Source organism: Camelus ferus, chromosome 1 (genome assembly GCF_009834535.1).
Source record: "Camelus ferus isolate YT-003-E chromosome 1, BCGSAC_Cfer_1.0, whole genome shotgun sequence".
NCBI lineage: Eukaryota > Metazoa > Chordata > Mammalia > Artiodactyla > Camelidae > Camelus > Camelus ferus.
Window position 1 is genome coordinate 57,810,432 of NC_045696.1, and position 11,208 is coordinate 57,821,639.

At 41.1% G+C, this 11,208-nt stretch overlaps 1 protein-coding gene across 1 annotated transcript; it reads left to right on the forward strand.

Annotated features, from left to right (window-relative positions):
- The first annotated feature begins 215 nt into the window (after positions 1-215).
- On the forward strand, positions 216-11,208 carry CSTA (cystatin A). Its single transcript, XM_006189863.3, has 3 exons — positions 216-362; positions 7,895-7,996; positions 10,962-11,208. The coding sequence occupies exons 1-3, from the start codon at positions 297-299 to the stop codon at positions 11,088-11,090; spliced, it is 297 nt and encodes a 98-aa protein (XP_006189925.1). The 5' UTR covers positions 216-296; the 3' UTR covers positions 11,091-11,208.

An 11,208-nucleotide genomic window follows, 5' to 3' on the forward strand; every position in this document is an offset into this window, starting at 1 on the left:
GCAACAGGATGGAACCACTGTCAAAGAGAACGCAGGGAAGTCTTGTTACAGCAGGACTCCTAGACACTCATTCGTTCCTCCCCAGCTCCACATCCTTCCCAGTTGCTGTCAGCGCAGTCTGTTGAGGAAGAAGGACTTATATCAAGGCATACTCGTTTTCCCTGTGCCTTTTGCTCCTTGTGGAAAATAAAACATTCTGTAGGCGGAGCTTGTGAGCAACGCCCGCTTTAAAAGCCGGAGTCTCTGCCCTTACCTGACCACTTGCATCCTGCCCAGCGAAGAAGCAATTAGCCAAAATGATGCCTGGAGGCTTAACTGAAGCCAAGCCTGCCACTCCAGAAATCCAGGAGATTGCTAACTCGGTGAGTTGATGCAGCCCATTAAAATGTTTAATCCAAAGGCTTGGTTCCTGGTTTGGCCTCATGTTAAGAGTGTGGGTGAGCACGAAAGCCAGAACGTGGCGAAATGTGTGGTTTTGTTCAGTTTTCCTCACAACCGAAATTTTTTTCAGCTGGAACCTCTGATAATGCCAACTATGAGAGTGATCTTGAGCAAGTCACGTCCCTTCTCTGACCCTGTTTCCCAATTTGTAAAAGAAGAATTTTTATTAGATCATCTCCAAATTTTTTACAATGTCTGATTCTAGGATTACTAATTCAGTTTCTGATGATGCTTTTCTAATCTCCCAAGTGGAGCCAACATGTAATTAAAGTCTGAGGTTGTCAACAAGTGACAAACTAGACCTCAAATGCACTGCAGGGAAATGTTTTTAATGGGTTGAATGAAGAACAATTTCACAAAGGCCATCCACTTCCAAACTTCCTACAGATTTGACTAAATGGGCAATGTTTTACTCTTTTAGAATTTGGAAGATGATCAAACTAGTAGAAAAGTGGTGTAGTCTATGGTGATTCTAAAATTACAGTGAAGATAGAACTCAATGTGTTTAGCAAGTTGATGCATTTTTCAAAGTGTTGTCTGACTAGCTATCACCAGTATAATAAAATGTATCATATTGCATATTTTGTGAAAAGAAAATATATACAAATTGCTATTTTAGGCTTGTAAATTGTTGCCCTGTTTTCTTGTACCATTCCTTCTTGTTTTTTCTCGCTGAACCTTCATTCTATGACACTACTTGACAAACAAGATCAGCTTCTTATGTAAGAGGAAGAGATGGGATTCTCTGCGTGAGGGCACTGGGAAGCTCTCTAAGAGAGCAGATGACTGGAATTCTACCACTCATTCTGATAGTATTGGCATTAACACCTTTATTCAAATCCCTGTATTGGGTCGGTGTTCTCAGGCTTGCATGTGCACATGAATCACCTGGAGGTCTTACTAAAATACAGACTCTGACTCAGTGGCTCTAGGGTGGGGCCTGAGAGTCTGCATTTCTTACCAGCTCTGGTGATGCCCAGGCTACTGTCCATGACCTCACTTGCCTATAGGACCAGAGATACACGATATCCTGAGAGGCCTATGGGAGATGGGCTTTCTAAACTCAGAGGGAGGCAAAAAATTCTCAGTTTCATCTGAGAAATAGAGATAACACCTCTTGCCCTGTGACCTCAGAACTGTAAGGACTAATGAGAGCATGTGCATACAAATGACTTGGAAATGAGAAAGCAATGTGCATCGGCGAGGCATCACAATTGTTTACTTCAAATTTTTGCCTGAAATCATCCTGACCTTGGAAAATCCCTCTGAGACTCTCCAGGAGCCAGCGCTATAAGGGGACTGGGGAACAACAGAGATTTGAAATATAAAAGGTAGAAGGTGCAGAAAATTTTAATAATTTTTTAAAAAGCCTATCTTGGTACGCAAGAATAATTTTTTCAAGTAACAAGTTATGAGAAAGCCTTGGGTTGTTAATAATACCTGTCTGTGAGCCACGTCTTAGGTTTATAAATTAAGTTGAAAGTGTGTTTCTTGCTGCTTATTTCAGGCTGCAACCCTGCCAGAGAGGTAGAATAAGAGACAGCCATTAAGAGTAGCTACCTCACCCCAAAATTGCTTTGCAATTTTAAAAGCCAGGTCCTCCATTTGACTTATTTCATAACCCCTGGGGCAGGGACGGAAGACATTCTGCCCATTTTTCAGATGATGAAACTGAGACTCAAAGGGGTTAATAACCACCTAGTTAAGACGTTAGCCTATCTCCAGACTTTTGATCACCTGCCTTTCCCACCACACAGTGGCAGCAACATGACAAAGTATTTGGGTGAGCAAAATACACTAGGGGGAGGCTGGGTGGCAAATTTGTCTTCTCTGTGCAAGCTGCCAGCCTCCGTTTCAAATCAATATGAGAAATGAATATCAATGAATCATTTCTTGAATATCTCTTAGGTGTCCAACATTGTGTCAAATGTCGTGGAAGACCTGTAAGGCCTGTAAGACATGGCCCCTGCCTTCAAGGAGTTTATGATCCATTTCGGGAAGTCAAGCTATCTGGAACATAATATAAAACAATCTCCAATTAAGTCCTTTTTCATAATCCTAGGTTTTGGACTAGGAAAAACATTAGAGATTCCTTGTCAAACCTCCTTCCTTTCAGATGAATAATTGCTGTGTGTTAAACTCTCAGAATTACTTATCTTCCTTCTCTCACAGGAGACAGCCTCAGGGGACAATTCCCAAATTAAATGTTGGAAGATTGAGGGATAGTCAGTCAGGAAACACTTTATAGTTTAGGAATCACTTTCACATCAATTGTATCATTTATTCTCTCAGAAACAATCCTAAAAGGCAACTATTACTACCATTTTTAGGTGAGGAAAGTTAATCAACACCTCCAAGATTACAGAATTATTTAGTTCCCCAGGCAGGGCCGGGCACACAGGTAGGTGTTGGTAATCACATACCTAGTATGATTTGAAGGGGTCTCAGGGAAGACCTCCACTTACCTGCCATTTACCTTGTAGTTTTGTTCCTTTGATGTTCTAATGTATTTCTAGTTTTCATATTCACCTGTTAAAATGCAGGTATTCTGAGGTTTCTCAGCTTTCACTGTTCTTACCAGAGAGCTTCGTAGTGGAGCCAGCTGAAGGAAGACCTGCTAGGGAGGGAAGGAGAGGAGGGGAAGGTCATCACACAGAGAAGAAAAAGCATCAAAGAAAAATGATGACTGCAGGTTCAAGGAATTTGACGTCAAAAGGGAAGAGGGATGTTGGATGAGGTCAGAAAGAGAGGATCAAACAAAGGACCTAGGGTTGAGAAGAGCTGAACATTTTTGAAGGCTGAAGAAGGGGTTTTGTCCATTCTCCAGATAACAGAGACTGGATAGGAATGGTGGTGTCATGCACTAAAGGGTGTTAATGGCACTTGTGACAGAGTACATGTAGAATAAACCCTCTCTTCCAAGATTCTCTGTACTACTTGAAGGTCTTTGCTATAATCCTTTTCTATCCTCTTTTCTATTTGAGGAGGCAAGTTGTAATGAAGGAAAACAAGCCTCGTCTCTTCATTCAGAAAGCACTGATTTTGTACATAGTACTGGGTGAGTTGCTGCTGGTGGAGAAGGGAACATAGAGATGGTCCCTGCCCTCAAATTTAAAAATTTACAAAATAGTTTGGAGATAAGAGATATACACAAGGAAATAAAGAGCCATACATGGCCAAATCCATGAAAAGCCACAGTATGTGTAATTAAGGACCAAATGAATGGCCCTACCAGCAAAAGCCTTTGGATCATTACGGCTGATTCATTATCTTATGTCATATGAAAAAAAAAAATTGGATGAGAATTCTGAGTATGTTTAGGTACAGGAAAAAAATGTTATTTCAATAAGTATTTTTAGAAATAAGGGCTAGTATTACACATGCACAGATGCATACACACAAAACACACACCCCTAATTCAAACCTGACTCCTGAATACCATTCCTGGCATACAGATCATGACTTTTGTCTGCCAGGACACCATGCAAACATCCCATCTGCACCCCATTATGGGCACACCCCAGAGCCTAGCATGTCACAGCTCTCACTCACCCACAGATTTGTGTTGTTCTCTCTGACCGCAGCCTCCCCATCAGTCACCCCTTCCACTGCCCCACACCCAGACAACCTGCCATTCAGCCACATCAGAATCCTTCAGGCACTCACCCTCCTGGCTTCATCAGAAGATGCCTGGGCCCCCAGGCTCACTCCTCCAGCCTAGACCCCATGATGGGTGGTTTCATACTCCCCTCCACCCCTGCTCTCCATGACATGACCGCATGAGCTCTGGCATTCCGGTCCCCAACTAGAGGTCACGCCCACTGCCGCCACTTCCTCCTCAGCTTCTGCTCCAGGTACGAAGAACTTTGCTCAAGGAAGATGCAGAATCATACACAATTCACTCATTAACAAACCTACGAATTCATGGCAGCAAAAAATGGCAGCAGGACCCTGGGGCTGCCAGAACATCCTTTCAGTCATAGTCTGCTGGTCCTTTTCTAGAAACCCCACAGAAATTCATCTGGACCGTCTCTGCCCTCAGTTTCTCAATCCCTCCCATCCCCGTGCCCCAACCAGTCAGTGTCTCAGTTCCTCCTCTTAGGGTTGCAGCCATCTGGTGCGAGAATGCCCTGATTTACTTATTCCTGCTGATCTCATTCCTCCCTCCAGTCTAAAGCTTTGTCCTCCTTTCTCAAGCTAAGTGCCATCATTTCTTGCATCCTGGGTGCCTTGCCCCATACTTCCCCTTGCCCTTAAAACCGTCACATGACAAATGTCCACAAGTCACCTCTCACCAGCTCTACCATACTTTCATGCTGCTACCCAAACTCTTCTTTGTCACTCTGTAAAACTTTCCAAGATACAGTCGATCCATGCTACCACCATAATCTTTCTATCCATTTTCCCTAAATTATGCATAGCCCAAATGTTTCTGCATAATGATTTCAAGTGGTGGAAATGCCTGGGTGTAGTGTGCAGCGTGGCTCAAATCTTCAGATCCCAGAGAACGAACAGCTCACCAAGATTCATGCTCTGCAGCAACAAGAAATGCTTGAAGTGCTGAGGGGTAGCTGCATTTGACCAAGTGCTCCTCTCTGGTAGCATCCTCCCCTGGCTGCGGCCCATGTGGCAAACCTACACTGTTCCCTCCAGTCTCTCAGCCACCACGACGCATGGTGGGCCTGAGGACGGGTGAGTGCCAACTACGTTCAGCTCAAGATCTGTCAATTTACCACCAGACTCCGGATCCCCATTGCCAGCTGGCCTTCATCCTCCTGGCATCTGTCCTGGGGGGTTTTTCAACACCAACCTGTCTTCTGGAACTGAAGGTTCACTGACCAGCTCCTTCCTAGTCTGCCCCTTTTCCTGCTCCTCATCTTAAATCTCATCACCTTAATCACCTTAAATCTCATCATCCCAGGTTCATAGCATCCAACATTAGAGAAGTACAAATCTGTTTTACTGGAAAGGGGGAGCAGAGCTACAGGTACAATGAACTTGAATTCAGGGCACCCAGCCTGACAGGCACCAGTGCACTTACGGAAACAAACCAGGACATTTGAAATCAACTCTTTCATGGGAAATTCTGGACTTGTGGATTGCATAGAAACAATGGAAAGTATACAGATTTGGATGGGTTTCTAGGACAGATAGAAATACAAACTTCTGATATGTGGTTTAAAAAAAAAAAAGATAAACCAGATACTTAGCAGGCAAGGGATTTAAAACTTTAAATAACTATAATTAGTAATATTTCAGCCTTAAGCGGTCCTGTTCTCCTGGAAGCCTCAGGTTCCTCATCTGGAAAATGAGGCTTAAATAGATAATTGGGGGTTGAGTGTAGAGAGTAACCCTTTCCAGCTCAGCTCCTTACTTGACTGGTACCCAGTGTTGGCTCAAAAGGGAAAGGACAGAGCAAAAAGACAGCAACTCTTCCCTCCCTCAACTTCTCTGTGCACACTTGTCCACTTGTCTCCTCTCTCTCCTGTGCCCTACCTCTTCTCATTTCTTTCTTTCTCTTCTATTTTTTCTATTTGTCTTCTTCCTCTCTCCACTTTGAAACTTGGCTTTCCATCTCAAGAAAGCAATTACATTCTTCTCATCTATTCTGAACCGTACAGGAGGATTGGGTGGTGGTCCATGAAGGGCTTGCCCTTCAAAAATGGTCTGAGAACTCAAAGAGTTTGCAAATGTCTAGGTCTTTGGAAACAGTTCTGGTACCCAAACTGAGGCACTAACAGAGAAGGATTCAAAACATTTGCCCACTGATGGGAAGGACTGGGTGGCCATGGGAGAACCCTAGATCCACTGGAGGCCTGACTAAAGCTGTCCAGGCACATAAAATGCTTCAGTTACTGGCAGGGAGGCAACTTCCCAATAAACAAGGTATTTGAACTCACACATTTGTTTCCTTTCCCTCTAAATGATAGAAAAGGATTAAAGGGAGGAAAAGGCACAAATCCACAGATATAAAGATGATGACATTGGGGCAGCCATTATGGAAAACAATATGGAGATTCCTCAGAAAACTAAAAATAGATTTACCATATGATCCAGCAATCCCACTTCTGGGTATATATCTGGAGGGAACTCTAATTTGAAAAGATACATGCACCCCAATGTTCATAGCAGCACTATGTACAATAGCCAAGACATGGAAGCAACCTAAATGTCCACCAACAGATGACTGGATAAAGAAGTTGTGTATATTTATGTGGAATACTACTCAACTATAAAAAATAAAATAATGCCATTTGCAGCAACATGGATGGACCTAGAGATCGTCATTCTAAGTGAAGTAGGCCAGAAGGAGAAAGAAAAAACCATATGATATCACTCATATGTGAAATCTAAAAAAAAAGAAAAAAGAAAAAAAACTCATCTACACAACAGAAACAGACTCTCAGACATAGTAAACAATTGTATGGTTACCAGGGAAAGAGGATGAGAAAAGATAAATTTGAGATTTGCAAATGTTAGCCACTATATATAAAAATAGATTTTTTAAAAAGAGCTAAGAGGGCTAATTTCCCCTTCCCCACGCCACTGTACACTGAAACATAAAAGAAGAAATGAATAGGAAAAAAGAGACAACGAGAGATAGGCAAACACTTCAGAGACATCGATAAAACCTTGGAAGATGGAAAACATATGAACAATGGAAAATGACTGAGCCATCTAGACAGAGCCCAAGCCACACAGGGGAATGTCTGAGCTGGGAGCACGCACATTCACGCTGCAGATCTCCAAAGTGGCTCCAGAGATAGCAATGCCAGAAACAGGAAGACGAGAGTGAGGCATGGGGCCAAAACCAGGAGAACTGATGGAAGATCGATATGAGGAGCAGTTAGACTTCCCTCACCCAGATCCTTCCCTCGCACTATCCACCACCCTGGAAGACAAGCTATTACCGGTCCTCCACTCAGGCAGGAGATTGGAGCTTTACTCTTAGCAGAAACTGAGTTAGAGAAACCACAGTGGACCCTAGAATATCAGGCCCAGCTGAGGGCAGGAATGGAAGACCTATACTGAAAACTGGTGGATTTAGGAAAAGTTTACATATTGAATTTGAGACCCTCTCGCTGCCTCCTCCTGCTTGGTTCAGGAATGCTGGCATCTAAAGTTGTAGCCCTCTGTGGTAGACAGAATGATGGTCCTCCAAAGTTGCCCACATCCTAATCCCCAAATCCTGAAATACGCTACCTTACATGGCAAAGGGACTTGCAGATGTGATTAAATTAAGGATCGTAAGATATGCTATACTATCTTTGCAACTTTAAGTCTGAAATTATTTCAAAATTTAAAATTTTATAATGAAGTAGTAATTATTGGTCTCTCCTTATTGGTAATCAAACACATATACCTCTTCGTAACATATTTAACAGATTTGTAAACTACATAAATGGAGTTCAACACAGGTTTGGTCATTTGTTTCCTCTTTTCTCTTCTTCAGGTTAAATCACAGCTTGAAGAAAAAACAAATGAGGCTTATGAAGAATTTGAAGCTGTAGAATATAAAACCCAAGTGGTTGCTGGAGTAAATTACTACATTAAGGTTAGAGCTCAACAGTCACTTTAGCACTAAAGGATATTGTATCTTTCACTCTATGTAATGTTCTCTGTCACCCCTACCTTATAATTTTTCCCTTCTCCTTGTCCTAAATTGAGATACCTATAAAGCATGATACTTCCCAAGTGGTAAATTCTCAAATTTGAAAGATGATGGTATATTTACATTATCTTTTTCTGTGAATTTAGAAAGATTTCTTATTTTGATCCTTAACTGAATTTCCAGAAAATGTACAGAAAAAGATTTTATAGTTTTCAGAGTTCAGAGCATGTTTAGCTTCTGGCCACGGCTGCTTCAGGTATGAAGTGGGATCCTGAGATGTGGGATGTCGGACTGGACCAGATGCTACCTTGATGCTTATTTCACCTTAAAGCTTTGTGATTCTATGTGTCTAAATTAAATGGACTTAAGGAATGACTTGAATCATTAGGTGGGAAGATAATTTAAACCACTTTTGCCTTTTAAATAAACATTTTGAGTAGTGTAATTTAAGTAATTTCTGCCACTCAATAAGTAGATTAACTTGTGACATTGTAGGTGTAGTTTGGAGCAGTGGATCATTAAAAGTATTTTAAAAATTAATTTTATAGCTATATCAGAAAATTAAATGACGTACCAATCCAGCACTAATTGAAAAAAATATTGGTGAAGTTATTGAATCCAATGGTTTAACCATAGATATTTGGAGGGCATTTTTGTCCTTTTGTATCAAGAAGATGGTCACTCTGATTTAATAAATAATAACAACAAACATTCAAATGTATTTACTTCATCTTTCCTAAACTATTTGACCAGGGCACACTCTGGCTTACTTCTCTTTAACAAACAATTATACTTAAGATATAAAAATATTTTAATGTTTTCAGCGTAAAAATAAAATAAGCAGTGCTAACCAGCTAAGCATGAGAAAATTACAAGACTGGGTCACGTAACTAGATCAACTCAGTCCTACCAAATTTGACCCCTAGCACATGCCATGCTCTGGGGTGCTGCACAGGAGTGAGATCCTGCCTTATCCTCAGAAAGCAATGGCCTTGTTTCCTCCTTTCCTGCTTTCTTCACAGCTGGAAGAGAATGATTTCCATTTAAAAGTGGTCTTGTTCAAAGATAAGAAGCATTCCATCAAAATTGGCATCATTATTTTAATAAATTATGATTAATCCAAGTGTGTAACTTTTACATACTAACCAGCTCAGATATTTCTTAAAAAGCCCATCAGAAAACTGTCTTGAAATTATCTTGAAAATTTCTTCCCTTAAGACCAGTCTTAACCACAGTCCCCTTCCATCTGCTATCATATTTTTCCTACCGGATTACAGGCCCTGATCCCAGCTTCCTCCTTATTTCCTGGCAGTCTAGCTGTTGATCTCTTTCCTCTGAGCCACTCACTCCCTGGATTTCAGGTCTGGCTGGTGTTGTGACCTCCTTTTGTTCTGTCAAGAGGCAGGTGGTAAAATGGAAGGATTGTAGGCTTTGCTGTCAGGCAGTGCTGCATCTGAACTCTCGCAAAACCTGTGTGATCACAGCCTGTCATTTTCTCTGAGCCTTAATTCCCTTACCTACGCAATGTGAGTAATAATAATCTGCTTTGCAGGGTGGAATAAATAAACTAGACGTTTACAATGTGCTGGGCACTGTTCTAAGAGCTGGGCCTGTATTATCTCATCTAACCCTCTTTATATACTATCTATATGTACGATCATTTCCTCACTTCCTTTGTGCTACTCATGAGAAAATTGAGCTCTGGGGAGGTAGAGTAACTAACAAAGATCACAAAGCTATAAGAGCACAACCAGAATCTGAACCCAGGCAGTCTGATGCTTACAGCTGCGCTGCCTCTAGTAACATATGCAAAGCCTGGTGCCCTGTTCCAAGCACAGAATAAATGTTTTTAAAAAGTTGCCCCATAGAGTGAAAAGAACACAGATGATGGGGTCTGGATTTGAATTTTGGCTCTATCACTTATTAGTTGAGAGATTTGTGGAAAATTACTTAATCTCTCTTAATCTGCTACAGCATCTGTAAAATTGTCACTGTTCCACCTTTTTTCAGGCCTATAATAAGAAGTAAATATAAATCAAGTGTGTAGAATGGTCATCATAGTGTTCAACTCACAGTAAACATTTGATACATGGCATTTACTAAAATTAGGTTAGTTAGACTCAAAGATATAAAGGATGAACTAGTGGTTACCAGTGGAGAAAGGGAAAGGGGGAGAGGCAAGATGGGGGTAGGGGATTAAGAATTATTAACTACCATGTACAAAATAAATAAGCCACAAGTGTCTATTGTACAGCACAGGGCAATAAAGCCATTCATCTGTAATAATTCTAAAAAATAAAAATAAAATTAGGTTAGGAAGGGACATCAAAGCACAATAAATATTATTCAAGGACAAAATTGAACCAGGAACAAAAGTGGAAATTTTTACCATGATTTTCTAGGTCCCAGATTCATGCCCACACTACCATTTCAATCTTCGTACCAATGATTTTCCAGCAAGATCCCTTACTTTAGAAGGGAAACAAGACTGTCCACTGCTGGGCCCTGCCCAGTCCTACCAGTGGGTATTTATACAGCAAATTCTAATATTAATAGTGTCCCAATTTGGGAGTCAGGAAACAGAATCGCCAAAAAGTCTGCCACTTATTTTCTTGATTTATGCATTTAAAAAATGAAATGCAACTCTGGACTTTCATTTGTGCCCAGAGTAGAGTAAAATATCAAGTAAAATAAACCCAGGACCTATGCCTCTTGCCCTGCCTTTCGCCTGCCCTTTCTCTCATAAAATAAGGTGGTGGGTTTATGAAAACCAAGGGTCTAAGAATGCTGGCCTAGGAATGCAATTCCAGAAAAGCTTCTTGCATGCGAAGTCTTTATAGGTCTGTAGATCTTTCATGTGAATGAATCTCCTTTTTCATTTTTTCTTTTTCTTTTTTTAACCTTTCAGGTACGAGTAGGTGAGAATAAATATATTCACCTAAAAATATTCAAAAGTCTTCCTCAACAAGATCAGTCTTTGACACTTACTGGTTACCAGACTGACAAAAACAAGGACGACGAGCTGACGGGCTTTTAGCAGCATGTTCCAAAAGTGGCCAATTCTTTCCACCGGCTGCTGATGGATGATCCCTGCTAATAAATGTAACTAACAATAAGGAGTTGTCCCTTACCAAATAAATGAATCTTTTCAATTA